The following is an 18,982-nucleotide window of genomic DNA, read 5'->3' as shown; positions in this document are numbered from 1 at the left end:
TGCTACATTATACACAGCTCAACATTCCGACCTCTGCTACATTATACACAGCTCAACATTCCGACTGCTGCTACATTATACACAGCTCAACATTCTGACCGCTGCTACATTTTACACAGCTCAACATTCCGACCTCTGCTACATTATACACAGCTCAACATTCCGACCTCTGCTACATTATACACAGCTCAACATTCCGACCTCTGCTACATTATACACAGCTCAACATTCCGACCTCTGCTACATTATACACAGCTCAACATTCCGACCTCTGCTACATTATACACAGCTCAACATTCCGACCTCTGCTACATTATACACAGCTCAACATTCCGACCGCTGCTACATTATACACAGCTCAACATTCCGACCGTTGCTACATTATACACAGCTCAACATTCCGACCGCTGCTACATTTTACACAGCTCAACATTCCGACCGCCGCTACATTATACACCGCTCAACATTCCGACCTCTGCTACATTATACACCGCTCAACATTCCGACCTCTGCTACATTATACACAGCTCAACATTCCGACCGCTGCTACATTATACACAGCTCAACATTCCGACCGCTGCTACATTATACACCGCTCAACATTCCGACCGCTGCTACATTATACACAGCTCAACATTCCGACCGCTGCTACATTATACACCGCTCAACATTCCAACCGCTGCTACATTATACACAGCTCAACATTCCGACCGCTGCTACATTATACACAGCTCAACATTCCGACCGCTGCTACATTATACACAGCTCAACATTCCGACCGTTGCTACATTATACACAGCTCAACATTCCGACCGCTGCTACATTTTACACAGCTCAACATTCCGACCGCCGCTACATTATACACAGCTCAACATTCCGACCTCTGCTACATTATACACCGCTCAACATTCCGACCGCTGCTACATTATACACAGCTCAACATTCCGAACGCTGCTACATTATACACAGCTCAACATTCCGACCGCTGCTACATTATACACAGCTCAACATTCCGACCTATGCTACATTATACACAGCTCAACACTCCAACCGCTGCTACATTATACACAGCTCAACATTCCGACCGCTGCTACATTATACACAGCTCAACATTCCGACCTCTGCTACATTATACACAGCTCAACATTCCGACCTCTGCTACATTATACACAGCTCAACATTCCGACCTCTGCTACATTATACACAGCTCAACATTCCGACCTCTGCTACATTATACACAGCTCAGCATTCCGACCGCTGCTACATTATACACAGCTCAACATTCCGACCTATGCTACATTATACACAGCTCAACACTCCAACCGCTGCTACATTATACACAGCTCAACATTCCGACCGCTGCTACATTATACACAGCTCAACATTCCGACCTCTGCTACATTATACACAGCTCAACATTCCGACCTCTGCTACATTATACACAGCTCAACATTCCGACCGCTGCTACATTATACACAGCTCAACATTCCGACCTCTGCTACATTATACACAGCTCAACATTCCGACCGCTGCTACATTATACACAGCTCAACATTCCGACCTCTGCTACATTATACACAGCTCAACATTCCGACCTCTGCTACATTATACACAGCTTAACATTCCGACCTCTGCTACATTATACACAGCTCAACATTCCGACTACTGCTACATTATACACAGCTCAGCATTCCGACCTCTGCTACATTATACACCGCTCAACATTCCGACCTCTGCTACATTATACACAGCTCAACATTCCGACCTCTGCTACATCTACAGTAGAGAAAATAGGGATTCTATCAAAAGTGTACCAAGGAGGCCAGTAAGTGACACATCGCTGGAATCAGGGTGTCTATCCCTACATCAGATTATACAAAAACTTGCTGACATATGTCGGATCTATTATGTACGAGACATCCGAGCACCCTCAATACTCAGCCGAGTACCCAGCGAACCCGAGCACCCCGATTCTCAGCCGAATACCGAGCTGTGCCGAACACGCTCACTCATAACTACTTAGGACCAAAATTGAGTAACCATCGGCGAGGTAGATAGGGGCCAAGTTTGATGATAGTCAATATACCTGGGGTCCGCCCCGGCCTCAGGCTGTTGTTGTTTTTTTTGTTTTTTTTTTTGTTTTTTTGTTAGTTTGTACATTTGAAATCCTGCTGTCTCCAAAATAATCCAGAAATATCGTCTATTCTCAAATCCTTTGCAGCGTTGGCTCGTTATTGACTTTATACAGTTTTTAAGTAGATTTTTTTTTTCTGCCAGGATTGCCCCGCAGAGATAGAGGTCAGGTCATCTTGTCTGTTACCGCTATGGCAGCAAACATTTCAAGCGTCTCTTTTGTAGATCAGATCACCCACTGCAATATCGGATAGTGTTGAGGGAAGTGCATCTTTCAATTTGTTGACATAAAAGTAGAGTCTGTTTTTTCTTTCTTTTCTTCTTCTTCTGAAATTGACCACCCATGGTTCCATTAGGACATTTCTATCTTTCTTGAATCTGACAGACTAAAAATCCGATGTTTCCTCCTTGACATATGTCCCATGTTTTGTTCTATTTCTTGAAAGAAAAAAGAAAATTGTTTAGAATAACGATTCTTTCTTTAGTAGACAACATAAAACTAATTTCAAAGACCATCGTCCGGTCAGCCGGCGAGATTAATGTTAATGCTTAATGTTTTTTGGCCAAATGTTTTTAGCTCGATCCACTTAGTGGCTCGTTCCAATTTTTTTCTCTTTTTGATCTTTAATTACAAACTTTAGTCTTCCTAGTGTAAAGTTTGTGTTTTACGCTTATTTTACGGGCAACAAAGTGGAAGTTAGATCATTGCGTGATGGAGATCATGAAGGTTCATATGGTCAAAAGAACTCAAATTTTGTTACAAAATGATCAAAATGTTACATTTTTTCTGTAATGAACAAAATGATTTTATTGGAAGGATTGTGGTCACTTAAAGCGCACCAATCACCAGGATTTTCCTATATAACCTAAAGTCAGTGCTATACTGGCACTATCAGGTTGATTCTATGCATACCTTTACTTGTCATCTCGGATGTATTTGTTTTGAAACACAAGCAAGTAAAGTTTGTAAAATCAGCAGCTTGTTGAGTGACAGCAGCTGCAGCAGCTGATAGCTGGGGTGCGTTTTCATAATTATCCCCTCTCCCTGTCATTTATGCTAATTCTATTATGGAATTGTTTTACTTTGTGACTAGAAGGACCTGTGCTGATGTCATACCCATGTGACCAGAAGGGGTGAGGCTTCAGCCAACAGAAAATTGTTGCTTCCTGTTAGGCTAAGTTCACACATCCTGTGTTTTCAATCCGTCAGGTCCGTCAGCAACGGATCAGTCATTTTCAAGATGTCAACTGATGCAACTGATGTCTTTTTCACAGGATTCCTTTCACAGGAATCCTGTGAAAAAACGGATCAGTTGCGTCCGTTACATCCGCTGTGCGTCCGTTTTTTGACGGATCAGTCATGATCCGTCTGTGTTTGGGACAGCCCAGTGGGCGTGCCAAGCATGCTGGGCATGCTCAGTAGAGCATGACGGAATCCTGCGCTGGATTCCGTTGTAAGACGGATTACGACGGAATCCAGCACCATAGACATGCATTACAAGCTTGACGGATGGCGACGGATTCCTGCGCGGCGCGTTAATTTTGACGGCCCGAAAAACGTTACATTCTGCGTTGCTCCCCGCTCGGCGGTCAGTCAAAAACGACGGACCGCGACGCAGCGGATGCAACGCAGGGTCATCAGTCGCAATCCGTCGCTAATAGAAGTCTATGGGGAAATACAGGATTCCTGCAAAATATTTTGCAGGTTACCGTAATTCCCCAAGGCGACAGATTGTGACTGATGCAAAACACAGGATGTGTGAACTTAGCCTTACAAGCTATGTTGGCTGAGGCCCTGGCCCTTCTGGTCACATGGGTATGACATCAGCACAGGTCCTTCTAGTCACAAAGTAAAACGATTCCATAATAGAATTAGCATAAATGACAGGGAGAGGGGATAACTATGAAAACCCACCCCAGCTATCAGCTGCTGTCATTCAACAAGCTGCTGATTTTGTAAACTTTACTTGCTTGTGTTTCAAAACATATACATCCTAGCTGACAACTAAATGTATGTATAGAATTAGCATGATAGCGCCTTTGTAGAACTGGCTTTAGGTTATATAGGAAAATCCTGGTGATTGGTGCGCTTTAATGGATTGGAACCTAAACGATCGTTGATTGAGTAAATCGGGATATTAATATAAGAGAATAAAGGATTATTCCCCCAAAAATCAAAGTTATTGGCTATACGCAGGACTTTCTGGGACCCCCAGTGATCCCTGATCTGCAGCCTGTACTGAATGGAGCGGAGTGCACATTCAAGATGAGGCTGTAAAGTCCCATTCTTTGGGTTCTAGAGAGCTGATTTCAGGATCCTGTGGGGGTCTAAGCATCCCAGTAATCCCAGTATCCTCAGGATATAACTTGGTTTTCGAGGAATAACTTAAGCCACCTTAATGCTGATAAGTCTTGCATAAAATGGTTAGAGACAAAAGTTTGAAAAATTGACATCAGAGCGTGCAAAACATATATCGTGTCAGTCAGCAATCAGCCAAAGTATCCAAATTGTCCCATCTCGTTTTTGACAGACATTGAAATGTTAAAAATCATTCCAATCTCATCTGGTGTGTATGGGGAGCTTTATGGCAGATACGTCACTGACCATTGGTGTTAGCAAGACTTCTGCCCATTTGAGGTCACCCTTTGAAGGGCTTCCTGTATCTATTAAGAATTTCCATAAGTTTTGATACAAATTTCAATTTCTTAAAATACGAATGACCTAATTTCTCATGTAGACACCTATAGCATAAACAACTCTCGAGAGAAGAACAGATTTTTCTAATTTCAAAGCTAATCTTAACGCAGCACTCTTCTCTGGATATTTAGAGCCAAGAGGTAAAATTAAAGCGTGACCGTCTTCATTTTAATTTTCATTTCACAAATCAATAGTACACATGAAAATAAGCAACTTTGTAATATATTTCATCAGACAAATCTGCTTATTACTACTCCAGAATTGATCCGTTATCAAAATTCTCAATTCTGAAGTTAAATCTGTATTCAGTGAAGTCTTTCCCATTACTGAAATAGGAGATGGCAGTTGGTGTTGATGAGATTCTATATAAATAGAGGAGGGGGAGGTGGTGAAGCTTCTAGCTCCTCCCTTTGCCTCTAGCGTCTCTCTCTGCCTGTAGCTCTTCCCTCTACCTCTAGTTTCTCTTTAGCTCCTCTCTCTGCCTCTAGTTTCTCTTTAGCTCCTCTCTCTGCCTCTAATTCCTCTCTAGCTCTTCCCTTTGCCTCTAGTTCCCCTTTAGCTCCTCTCTCTGCCTCTAATTCCTCTCTAGCTCCTCTCTCTGCCTCTAATTCCTCTCTAGCTCCTCTCTCTGCCTCTGATTCCTCTCTAGCTCCTATCTCTGCTTCTAGTTCCTCTCTAGCTCTTCTCTCTGCCTCTAGTTCCTCTCTAGCTCCTCTCTCTGCCTCTAGTTCCTCTCTAGCTCTTCCCTTTGCCTCTAGTTCTTTAGCTCCTCTCTCTGCCTCTAATTCCTCTCTAGCTCCTCTCTCTTCCTCTAGTTCCTCTCTAGCTCCTCTCTCTGCATCTAGTTCCTCTCTAGCTCCTCTCTGCCTCTAGTTCCTCTCTAGCTCCTCTCTCTGCCTCTAGTTCCTCTTTAGCTCCTCTCTCTGCCTCTAATTCCTCTCTAGCTCCTCTCTCTTCCTCTAATTCCTCTTTATCTCCTCTCTCTGCCTCTAATTCCTCTCTAGCTCCTCTCTCTTCCTCTGATTCCTCTCTAGCTCCTCTCTCTGCCTGTAGTTCCTCTCTAGCTCTTCCCTTTGCCTCTAGTTCTTTAGCTCCTCTCTCGGCCTCTAATTCCTCTCTAGCTCCTCTCTCTGCCTCTAATTCCTCTCTAGCTCCTCTCTCTGCATCTAGTTCCTCTCTAGCTCCTCTCTCTGCATCTAGTTCCTCTCTAGCTCCTCTCTGCCTCTAGTTCCTCTCTAGCTCCTCTCTCTGCCTCTAGTTCCTCTCTAGCTCCTCTCTCTGCCTCTAGTTCCTCTCTAGCTCTTCCCTTTGCCTCTAGTTCTTCTTTAGCTCCTCTCTCTGCCTCTAATTCCTCTTTAGCTCCTCTCTCTGCCTCTAATTCCTCTCTAGCTCCTCTCTCTTCCTCTAGTTCCTCTCTAGCTCCTCTCTCTGCATCTAGCTCCTCTCTGCCTCTAGTTCCTCTCAAGCTCCTCTCTCTGCCTCTAGTTCCTCTCTAGCTCTTCCCTTTGCCTCTAGCTCCTCTCTCTGCCTTTAGCTCCTCCATTCTCCCATCTTCATAGAATCTCATCAGCACCAACTGCCATCTCCTATCTCAGTAATGGGAAAGTCTTGAAAATTGAGAATTTTGATAATGACTGATCAATTCTGCCAGAGAGAGATGCAAATTTGTCCCATAAGATATATTACAAAGTTGCTTATTTTTTTTGTGAACTATTGATTTATGAAAACAATCCAGGAAACATTTGGTAGTTCTTAAAGCACCACTCCATCATTATTTTTTTTCTTCAGCGCTGGAGTGGTGCATTAAACCTAAACCCCCCTGTTCCCTTTTTCATACTCCTCCTGCATCTTCACCTTTTTTCAGCGTTGCTCCGGTCCCACAGGGTCATCTTCTGTTCATAACTTCTGATTGGTCAGGAGTTACATCACAAGTTCTTAATACAAGTCTATGAGAGCCAGAACAAGGCTCTTGTAGACTTTTATTGATTTGCGACCTCTGGTGCACTCTATGAACCGCTGGAGTTACCGGCAGGGCACAAAGTGCTGGAGACCAACCGGAGCAAAAGGGAAAGTATAAGAGTGGGGGCAGGGGACGTAGATTTAAAGCAACACTCCAGTGTTTTGGGGGTTTTGAGCTTGAGTGGTGCTTTAATATTTTTTAAAGAATAATTAGCAGGTCCACACCTCCAAAAATCCAATCTTCACATTTACAAGAGCGGCACGAATTGTTGCAGTTCTTTTCTATAATGATGAATACTTTTGTGTCACTACGCATAGGCAGCGCAGGTTTTCTCTTCAGATTTGCAGCAAAAGGAAACATTTTTTTTCCTTTTGTTTGGTAGAAAGATGAATAATTTAAGCACATGTGAAAACATTCCATGATGTATTTGTCTTTTGTGCTATTCTCAAGGTCTGACCTTGATTCCTTATTTGATGTGACACATTTTAAAATAGTTTTTTGTTTGTGTTTTTTTTTAGTGTAGAACATAGCAGGTGCCAGGATCACGTCATAGAATGAGTGCGGAGATTATGTAGAATATTTTAGAATATATCCATATATCCGGAGAACCGACCACAAATTCATCGTATGGAAGTGTGACCTTTGTCATGTTGCTCTAAACCTAAACTGTCACGGTCCGCTGTGCGGAGCATTGTGCATTTGAAAATGCTCTGCTATGTGTCTTGTACCCTTGCTGACAGGTTGACTTTCAGCACTAGGGTCCACGCTGGTTTTGGGAGGTGCCTTCACAGATGCGCCTCATTCCTGGTGATTGCTCTGTTTCTTTACTGGGCTTTCTCTGTCTGAACTTCGCCAGTCGTACTTCTTGTTTGCTCACTGTGCTCTTGGCTCCTGTCTTGTGTAAGTGTTTTGATGTTGGCTTCTGACCTCAGACCTCTTACTAACCACGTGTCTGTCTGCTCCCTGAACCTTATACGTTATCGCCCGACTTCTGATCTTGGACCACTACCTGACCACGTCTCTATCTGCTCCTTGAACCTTATATGTTACCTCCCGGCTTCTGATCTCAGACCTCTTCCTGAACAAGTCTCTATCTGCTCCCTGAACCTTATACGTTACCTCTCAGCTTCTGATCTCGGACCTTTTTCTGACCACGTTTCTACTCCCTGAACCTTATACATTACCTCCTGGCTTCTGATCTCTGACCTCTTCCTGACCACGTCTCTGTCTGCTCCCTGAACCTTATACGTTATCACCCGACTTCTGATCTTGGACCACTTCCTGACCACATCTCTGTCTGCTCCCTGAACCTTATACGTTATCACCCGGCTTCTGACCTTGGACCTCTTCCTGACCATGTCTCTGTCTGCTCCCTGAACCTGATACGTTACCTCCTGGTTTATGATCCTGGCTTGTCTGACTACCCTTCTATTCATACAGCTCGTAGAGTCTAGCATCATATAAGCCACATTTTATTAATATTTTATACACAGAAATGTGCAACTTGAACAGAGCTAGTTGTGTTCCCTACATAGCATATAGAAGAAGCTGCTCTGGTCAAACGAGACCAAAGTAGAACTTTTTAGGCTAAATGCAAAACACTGTGTGGTAGGTAGAAAACTAACACTGCACATCACCTTGAAAACACCATCCCCACCATCACTCATGGTGGTGACAGCATCCTGCTGTGTGGAGGCTTTTCTATAGCAGGGGCTGGGAAACTGGTCAGAGTTGATGGGAAGATGAATGGAGTTAATGACAGGACAATCCTGGAGGATTGGGGCATATGTTCACCTTCCAGCAGAAAAGCAACCCTAAACATCCTGCCAGAGCTACAATGGACGGTTTAGATTAGAGCATATTCATGTGTGAAAGGCCCAGTCACAATCCAGACCGAAATCCACCGATAATCTGTGATGAGTCGTGAAAATTGCTGATCACAGATGTCTCCATCCAATCTCACTGAGCGAGAGCGAGTGTGGAAAGTAAAATGTCACCTCTGGATGTGCAAAGCTGGAGAAACATCCCCAAAAGACTCGCAGCAGTCACTGCAGCAAAAGGTGGTCCTACAAATTATTGACTCAGGGGGGCTGAATAAAATTGGACCATATTCTGCCATGGTCTGCCATGGTCTTCTCTGCCTAGATAGGTCCACCAGGGTCTTCTCTCGCTAGATAGGTCCACCAGGGTCTTCTCTGCCTAGATAGGTCCACCAGGGTCTTCTCTGCCTAGATAGGTCTGCCATGGTCTTCTCTGCCTAGATAGGTCCACCAGGGTCTTCTCTGCCTAGATAGGTCCGCCAGGGTCTTCTCTGACTAGATAGGTCCGCCAGGGTCTTCTCTGCCTAGATAGGTCTGCCATGGTCTTCTCTGCCTAGATAGGTCTGCCATGGTCTTCTCTGCCTAGATAGGTCCGCCAGGGTCTTCTCTGCCTAGATAGGTCTGCCAGGGTCTTCTCTGCCTAGATAGGACTGCCAGGGTCTTCTCTGCCTAGATAGGTCCGCCAGGGCCTTCTCTGCCTAGATAGATCCGCCAGGGTCTTCTCTGCCTAGATAAGTCCGCCAGGGCCTTCTCCACCGTTATCTTGATTATATCAAGCCATTGGGCTGGTCTTCCTCTTCATCTTGTTTTATTCTTCCGACCATGATGTCCGTCTTAAGACACGGTCACTAAAAAAGTGAAACCGTGTGATGGGGTCCAAAACCGTGCACAATTTTGGTCTCTTAGTCTAGTAATGTAGACGTCACAAAGTTGTCACCTATATCTGCTGATAACTTGAAAGTGTTAACTGGGACAGAAGTGACAAAATCATGAATCTGCTTATTAATAAGAAAACCGTAAGCTGGGCTGACAGTGTACAATCAATTAATACTCAGACTCCGTGGAGGGGTAACTAATACCCAAATATACATAAACAACACGTAGAGATTAGATGTTATGAAGCTTGTCAGTAACCCGGAGGGAATTTTAATTGGAAGAGTAAACACAATTACATTGAAAGCGAAAAACCTGACCAGTGTTCTGTCTATGGTCCACCGCGATCTCTTGTGCAAGAGTAAACCGCGGATCGGTAGAGGCTGGAAGCACGGCGGCTCAACACAGGGAGGAGGCTATTAGAGGGCCGTTATGTAAAGAACACCTCGAATGGTAAAGATGGAAGTGACCTCAAGGACCATCGGGTCCAACCCCCTGCAAGTCCAGGTTTTCCTAAATCATCCCAGATGTATGTTTACCTGCCCTTCCGTTCCCTGACTGCCCTTCTACTCTGCCCTGCCAGGACCATGTGGGGCCCATTATTCTGTATGGAGGGCTATGTGGGGCCCATTACTCTGTATGGAGGGCTATGTGGGGCCCATTATTCTGTATGGAGGGCTATGTGGGGGCCATTATTCTGTATGGAGGGCTATGTGGGGGCCATAATTCTGTATGGAGGGCTATGTGGGGGCCATTATTCTGTATGGAGGGCTATGTGGGGACCATTATTCTGTATGGAGGGCTATGTGGGGCCCATTATTCTGTATGGAGGGCTATGTGGGGCCCATTATTCTGTATGGAGGGCTATGTGGGGCCCATTATTCTGTATGGAGGACTATGTGGGGCCCATTATTCTGTATGGAGGGCTATGTGGGGCCCATTACTCTGTATGGAGGGCTATGTGGGGCCCATTATTCTGTATGGAGGGCTATGTGGGGTCCATTATTCTGTATGGAGGACTATGTGGGGCCCATTATTCTGTATGGAGGGCTATGTGGGGCCCATTATTCTGTATGGAGGACTATGTGGGGTCCATTATTCTGTATAGAGGACTATGTGGGGCCCATTATTCTGTATGGAGGGCTATGTGCAGCCCATTATTCTGTATGGAGGGCTATGTGGAGCCCATTATTCTGTATGGAGGACTATGTGGGGCCCATTATTCTGTATGGAGGACTATGTGGGGCCCATTATTCTGTATGGAGGACTATGTGGGGCCCATTATTCTGTATGGAGGGCTATGTGGGGCCCATTATTCTGTATGGATGGCTATGTGGGGCCCATTATTCTGTATGTGGGGCCCATTATTCTGTATGTGGGGCCCATTATTCTGTATGGAGGGCTATGTGGGGCCCATTATTCTGTATGGAGGGCTATGTGGGGCACATTATTCTGTATGGAGGGTTATGTGGGGCACATTATTCTGTATGTAGGGCTATGTGGGGCCCATTATTCTGTATGGAGGGCTATGTGCGGCCCATTATTCTGTATGGAGGGCTATGTGGGGCCCATTATTCTGTATGGAGGGCTATGTGGGGCCCATTATTCTGTATGGAGGGCTATGTGGGGCCCATTATTCTGTATGGAGGGCTATGTGGGGCCCATTATTCTGTATGGAGGGCTATGTGGGGCCCATTATTCTGTATGGAGGACTATGTGGGGCCCATTATTCTGTATGGAGGGCTATGTGGGGCCCATTATTCTGTATGGAGGGCTATGTGGGGCCCATTATTCTCATTATTCTGTATGGAGGGCTATGTGGGTCCCATTATTCTCATTATTCTGTATGGAGGACTATGTGGGGCATATTATTCTGTATGGAGGGCTATGTGGGGCCCATTATTCTGTATGGAGGGCTATGTGGAGCCCATTATTCTGTATGGAGGGCTATGTGGGGCCCATTATTCTGTATGGAGGGCTATGTGGGGCCCATTATTCTGTATGGAGGGCTATGTGGGGCCCATTATTCTGTATGGAGGGCTATGTGGGGCCCATTATTCTGTATGGAGGGCTATGTGGGGCCCATTATTCTGTATGGAGGGCTATGTGGGGCCCATTATTCTGTATGGAGGGCTATATGTGGGGCCCATTATTCTGTATGGAGGGCTATGTGGGGCCCATTATTTTGTATGGAGGGCTATGTGGGGCCCATTATTCTGTATGGAGGGCTATGTGGGGCACATTATTCTGTATGGAGGGCTATGTGGTCCCCATTATTCTGTATGGAGGGCTATGTGGGGCACATTATTCTGTATGGAGGGCTATGTGGGGCCCATTATTCTCATTATTCTGTATGGAGGGCTATGTGGGGCCCATTATTCTGTATGGAGGACTATGTGGGGCTCATTATTCTGTATGGAGGGCTATGTGGGGCCCATTATTCTGTATGGAGGGCTATGTGGGGCCCATTATTCTCATTATTCTGTATGGAGGGCTATGTGGGGCCCATTATTCTATATAGTTGTTTGCATTTTTATGACATTTTTCTCCCTATTTTTAGACTTCACATACAATCTCCGGTAAACGCTTGTGATTATATGAATCGATGTTCTAACGACTCGAGCGCTTTTTTTTATGCAAAGTGTATTTGCTTTGCTCCTTTTTAAAAAGCAAACATTGTGGGTTTTGTTTCAAGTGAGGTTTATAATCATTGTACACATCCAGACGGGCTCAGAAAAACCCTTTGATTTTGCCATCTGCCGAGCGTGTGTCCAGCAAACAGCTTGTCAGGAGATGGTGGGGTGGGGGGAGGCCGGCTTCACACCTCCCTACCCAGCCTGGATCTTCCCAATTCTGCTTTAAATATTTGCTCACATCTAGGGCAATTATCTAGAGAATGTGGATCCTGACATTTTATCAGATAATGGTACAAAGGGATAGATAAGATGGCAGCACTGCAGTGATAGGGCACTGATACAAGACCCCTGTATGTAGCCATAAAACAGCATGGAATAGTGGTGTGCTCTCAGGGTGCCATACAGTCTTCTTTAAAACGGTTGATTTTTTTTTAAGAAAACCCCCTTTAAAATACAAGATTAGCTGGCGATCAGATGATCGCTGACGGTCTTGGAAAGAAAATCCCTAGCGATCAGCCTTGGGGTCATACAGTTTTGCAGCAGTGGCCTCTAGAGGACATGTGTGGTATTACACTCAGTGGTGCAAAATCTCCAACAGGGCCTTAAACTATTATTGGTTTCCTGTAAGTGTCAAAGGGATCTTTTCGGCTCCCCTATTCTATGGGGCCTGGGTGCCCCTGCACTCACTATAGTAATGCCACTGACCCTGGTATAACCACAGTGGGTGTTGGGCCACTATGTGGCAGGCGTGGATGCTCTATGTAGAGAAGGGTGCTCATGATTTCGACAAGGGTACTCCCTTCTATGCCCCAAGAAGACATATGAAATGACCCATTTATCAATATATAGGGCCTAGATGGGTTCTGCCCTCCGCAGATGTAGCACAGTTCCTCCATGGAAAGCTGCAGGTAAATTCTCCCAAAATAACCAAGGCTCAAATGACAACGTCAGCTCTGCTACATTTGTCTATCTCTGTTTTTCAGAATAATTTTGAAGCCAGACGAAATCTTAAAAGCATTTTCCCAGCATCTTGCTCTGTTTGCCACCTCCGTAATTATATGTTATAAAGCTGAAGACTTGCGCCTATTAATATTATTATTTCAATTAAAATGATTTGCATCCTCCTACCAGACAATAAATATTTAACGCTCGCTATCAGGGCCGTGGGCGGCCGCGGATCTGTCTGTGCCGTGAAGATGAGCCGAGTACGGAGGAGTCCTGTGCGGGTCACCACCCAATAATGCTGCCAACCCCTGCCCCAAAAAATTAGTGCGCCCTCCTCACCATGTGATAATGGGTCTTTAGCGGTCACTGCTTGGCTGCAACGTATTGATTTATGTAATAGAATAGTTATGTAGTTGTCATAGCCGGGGAAAGATGTATCTATCTATTATCTATCTATATATCTATCTATCTATCTATCCCTCTATCTATCTATCTGTCTATCTATCTATCCCTCTATCTATCTATTATCTATCTATCTATCTATCTATTATCTATCTATCTATCTATCTATCTATCCAATCCATCCATCCATCCCATGAAAATGCACAAATCCACCTGCTTTGGAGATAAGTGGCTCCCTGACCTCTTGGGCTTCAGTGCAGGTCCACAGGCAGCACCGATGATATGTCCACCCCTGCATCCATACCTCCATCCCTTTATCCATCCATCCCTCCTTCACTCCATCCTTCATTCCATCCCTCAATCCATGCCTGTATCCATCCCCCTCCATCCATCCTTCTCCATCCATCCCCCTCCATACATTCATTCATCCATCTATCATCCATTAATTCAGCCTTCCATCTCTCACCATTGCTCCATCCATCCATCTATCCATGACTCTATCCATCCATCCATCTGTCTGTCCGTCCCTCCATCCATCCCTCCCTTCATCCATTTATCCATCCATCCCTCCATCCATGTCTTTAGCCATCCATGCCTCCATACATTCATCTATTTCTCCCTCCCCCTCCGTCCATTCATCCCTCCGTCCATTCATCCCTCCATCCATCCATCCCTCCATCCATCCCTCCATCCATCCCTCCATCCATCCCTCCCTCCATCCATCCCTCCATCCATCCATCCCTCCATCCATCCATCCCTCCATCCATCCATCCCTCCATCCATCCATCCATCCCTCCATCCATCCATCCATCCATCCATCCCTCCCTCTATCCATCCATCCCTCCCTCTATCCATCCATCCCTCCCTCTATCCATCCATCCCTCCCTCTATCCATCCATCCCTCCCTCTATCCATCCATCCCTCCCTCTATCCATCCATCCCTCCCTCTATCCATCCATCCCTCCCTCTATCCATCCATCCCTCCCTCTATCCATCCATCCCTCCCTCTATCCATCCATCCCTCCCTCTATCCATCCATCCCTCTAGCTATCCATCCATCCCTCTAGCTATCCATCCATCCCTCTCTCTATCCATCCATCCCTCTCTTTCCATCCATCCCTCTATCTATCCATCCATCCCTCTATCCATCCATCCATCTATCTATCCCTCCATCCCTCTATTCATCCATCCATCCCTCTATCCATCCATCCCTTTAGCCATCCATCCATCCATCCCTCTATCCATCCCTCCATCCATCCATCCATCTATCCATCCCTCCATCCCTCTATTCATCCATCCATCCCTCTATCCATCCATCCCTTTAGCCATCCATCCCTCTATCCATCCATCCATCCCTCTATCCATCCATCCCTTTAGCCATCCATCCCTCTATCCCTCCATCCTTCCATCCATCACACTATCCATGCATCCCTCTATTAATCCATCCATCCCTCCATCCAACTGTCTATCAGTCCAGAAAAAAAACACAGTAGCACAATCAAAAATTGCAGGTATAGGAGCCCGGCCGCAGGCTGCAACGTCGGTAGCACTTACTATATTCCATGCAAAAAACTGGTGTCTTTATTGGCCCTTGTGAGCAGATGGCAACGTTTTGGCTCAAGAACAAGGGATCTCCTTCTCTGTCCCATCTTCTATCCATTTATCTATGTCTCTATGTATTTTCTATTGTCCTATCGATCTAATTACACAAAACCTCAGCAATGTACATTAGCTTTGTGGTGCTGCCATGTTTTACACTTGCAAGTTGTAAGTTGTGTGTGTTGAGGTCTGTACACACGGTGCAGCTTTCTTTTACCTTTTTATCTGCTGTCTGTCTGTTCCACCTATAGAACTCATATCTTTCAATGATATCTATCCCAAAATCATGTGTTCCTCCTGGTCTATAATTATCTCTATCTTTTTAGTGATATCACATCCGTCCATCGTTCTATCCACCGTACACTAAAATAATTGCCGAAATCTTCAATCCCAAGATACAATTTTAAATGTTTGTTCTCCTCTACTCCTCAGGCCTCTTTTTCTACTCCTTACCAGTGCGATTTTCCTATCATTGCTCATGGAAATGTCATATCAGAAGATCTGAGTACAGAGGAAGATGTCCTGGGTGAAGCACCAGGGATGGACTTCCCTGCTCTACTAAACCTATAGGAGATATTTCCTGGCCGAGCCTTTGGAATGTCCTTGAGGACTGTCGGTTTTTTTTACATTTGCTCTTTAATCCATATATTGTGTGGAGTTGGCTTTCTCTTGCTGGGGGCAATCTAGCTCCTAAGTGTTGTCTGAAGCTGACAGCTGGTGTCATTGTCCCCTCCTCGTGGTTGCATGTCATAGACCAGATGTTAGCTCATCTGAGTCCTTGCTTTCAGAGTAGTAGGACGAGGTCTGTTCGGGGCTTCAGTGGTAAGACTCTTCTGTGATCAATGTAGACCTTTCAGTAAACTAATCCTCACCTGTTATGAGAACTAATTTGTGGACCAAGTGTCAAACTTATGTCTACGGTCAATTCTAGACTTTCTTAATGTGGTGGTGTCTTGGTCTAGTTCTTCTAGACTTAATGTGGTGGTGTCTTGGTCTAGTTCTTCTAGACTTAATGTGGTGCCGTCTTGGTTTAGTTCTTCTGAATCTTAATGTGGTGGTGTTCTAGACTTAATGTGGTGGTGTCTTGGTCTAGTTCTTTTAGACTTAATGTGGTGGCGTCTTGGTTTAGTTCTTCTGAATCTTAATGTGGTGGTGTTCTAGACTTAATGTGGTGGTGTCTTGGTCTAGTTCTTCTACACTTAATGTGGTGGTGTCTTGGTTTAGTTCTTCTAGACTTAATGTGGTGATGTCTTGGTCTAGTTCTTCTAGACTTAATGTGGTGGCGTCTTGGTTTAGTTCTTCTGAATCTTAATGTGGTGGTGTTCTAGACTTAATGTGGTGGTGTCTTGGTCTAGTTCTTCTACACTTAATGTGGTGGTGTCTTGGTCTAGTTCTTCTAGACTTAATGTGGTGGCGTCTTGGTTTAGTTCTTCTGAATCTTAATGTGGTGGTGTTCTAGACTTAATGTGGTGGTGTCTTGGTCTAGTTCTTCTACACTTAATGTGGTGGTGTCTTGGTGTAGTTCATCTAGACTTAATGTGGTGGTGTCTTGGTCTAGTTCTTTTAGACTTAATGTGGAAGCAAACCACTTCTCAATCCTACTTCATATAGAAGAAACTTGTGTTTTTTTGTGATTATCTGGTTATTTGTCGCTTGTTTATACTTCTATTTATGCAAAAAGTTGCTGAATTTCTGTTTTTAACGTATGTTTATTTTCTGGTTCTAGGCACAACACGTCCACCTAGAGAAGGAGAAGTCCCCGGTGTGGACTATAGATTTCTGACCGTTCAGGAGTTTTTGGCACTGGAACAAAGTGGAACTCTACTTGAAGTTGGGACATATGAAGGTATGATCAGAGATCTGAGGACCTATCACTTGCTAAAAAACTAGGTCAAAAACCTAAATTCACAGCAAAAAAAACCCTAAAAATTTCACAGCAAATTTGTGCAGGACATGAGACACATTAAAAAAAAATCTCAACAATTGAAAAAACTTTGTATAGTCATTTTTTCAAGAAGGAGCAAACAATCCTAAGTATATAATACAATCTTTATTCAGTATATATATAATCACACAAACATAAAAAGATGTATACAGCAACAAAACAGACTAGCAGCATAATGATATTGCACATATACCCAGACCACTATATAAAGTGACTAATGCTGTACAAAAAGTGCAAATTGCAATACATTCCCATGCGATGTCAATTGTGGGATATTAAACCTAAACTACTTTCCAATCGTGGAATAACTAGTAAGGAACCCATAAACAATCTAGCAATTATAAGGACAATTTATTACTGCAAAAAGGATAGATATTAATAGTCACTGCACTAAAGTGAAAGTCTCAATATCGTGCCAACAAACCCAATTGCAAGTGAATGGTGGATGCATAACCCTATTACATCCATAGATGGCGCTATGGTCCTGGCTTGTAAGCAGGGCCACTCTAGTACGTATACAGGAAAAAGTCAATCAACTGGTGCCTGCAAACAACTCCCAGACGGGAGAAAATGTCATGTTTAAGCAGACACCAAGCTGAAAACAATTAGGGCACAAAAACCACCATTCACGAGCAAGAAGTTACCTGGGCATATTATAGTAAAGAGCCGCCAGTCACCTACCCCGACGTACGTTTCGCATCCCGCTTCAACGGGGGGCATCGTTGAAGCGGGATGCGAAACGTACGTCGGGGTAGGTGACTGGCGGCTCTTTACTATAATATGCCCAGGTAACTTCTTGCTCGTGAATGGTGGTTTTTGTGCCCTAATTGTTTTCAGCTTGGTGTCTGCTTAAACATGACATTTTCTCCCGTCTGGGAGTTGTTTGCAGGCACCAGTTGATTGACTTTTTCCTGTATACGTACTAGAGTGGCCCTGCTTACAAGCCAGGACCATAGCGCCATCTATGGATGTAATAGGGTTATGCATCCACCATTCACTTGCAATTGGGTTTGTTGGCACGATATTGAGACTTTCACTTTAGTGCAGTGACTATTAATATCTATCCTTTTTGCAGTAATAAATTGTCCTTATAATTGCTAGATTGTTTATGGGTTCCTTACTAGTTATTCCACGATTGGAAAGTAGTTTAGGTTTAATATCCCACAATTGACATCGCATGGGAATGTATTGCAATTTGCACTTTTTGTACAGCATTAGTCACTTTATATAGTGGTCTGGGTATATGTGCAATATCATTATGCTGCTAGTCTGTTTTGTTGCTGTATACATCTTTTTATGTTTGTGTGATTATATATATACTGAATAAAGATTGTATTATATACTTAGGATTGTTTGCTCCTTCTTGAAAAAATGACTATACAAAGTTTTTTCAATTGTTGATATTATTGAAAAATGGGAGTGTCCACATATTTTAGGACCGCTTGTGTGTTAATTACATTAAAAAAAAACTATACTATGCAGAAATATTCCAAACCCTATGGATAACTCCTCTAAAACGTAACTGTATTATAGTGCAGATTTTACCTTTGCAATCCCACAGGTAAAATCCACAGCAATCAACTCTAAGAAAAACTGTTGTTGTTTTAAAAAGGACCTGTCACTTTAAAAACTCCCTGATTTCCCCCGATTCTGCCGCTTTTTTCCATTTTGTGCTGCGTCGCTGCGTTGCAGAGATATTCACATTTGTTGCTTTTAGAGCACAGAATGTGAAATCTCTGCTCAAAGTCCAACTGTGCATTTCTTCACAGTCTTATCTTGGTACTTGTGTTTCCACAGCTCCCCTCCAGATGCTGTCAATCACATCTCAGATGAAGAGATGTGATTGGCAGCATTTGGGAGGGTGAGATGAAAGTGCACAACCCCAGAGAAGATTCTGAAGAAACACCCAGTTGGACTGCAAAGCAGAGAGTTCACATAGTGTGCTACAGAAGATACAAATGTGAATATCTC

The 18,982-nt window shown here is 44.2% G+C and overlaps 1 protein-coding gene across 9 annotated transcripts in view; it reads left to right on the top strand.

Annotated features, from left to right (window-relative positions):
* Window positions 1–18,982, top strand: part of MAGI1 (membrane associated guanylate kinase, WW and PDZ domain containing 1) — a 713,270-nt gene that overhangs the window by 506,247 nt on the left and 188,041 nt on the right. For all 9 annotated transcript variants that reach the window (XM_075321385.1, XM_075321383.1, XM_075321384.1 and 6 more), the window contains exon 3: window positions 16,793–16,912. In XM_075321385.1, coding sequence (XP_075177500.1) covers window positions 16,793–16,912 — 120 coding nt within the window. The remainder of the gene's footprint in view (window positions 1–16,792; window positions 16,913–18,982) is intronic.

The sequence above is a fragment of the Anomaloglossus baeobatrachus genome, chromosome 8 (genome assembly GCF_048569485.1).
Source record: "Anomaloglossus baeobatrachus isolate aAnoBae1 chromosome 8, aAnoBae1.hap1, whole genome shotgun sequence".
Taxonomy (NCBI): Eukaryota; Metazoa; Chordata; class Amphibia; order Anura; family Aromobatidae; genus Anomaloglossus; species Anomaloglossus baeobatrachus.
The sequence above is the reverse complement of the archived record's forward strand: the minus strand, read 5'-3'. Positions and strand labels throughout refer to the sequence as shown.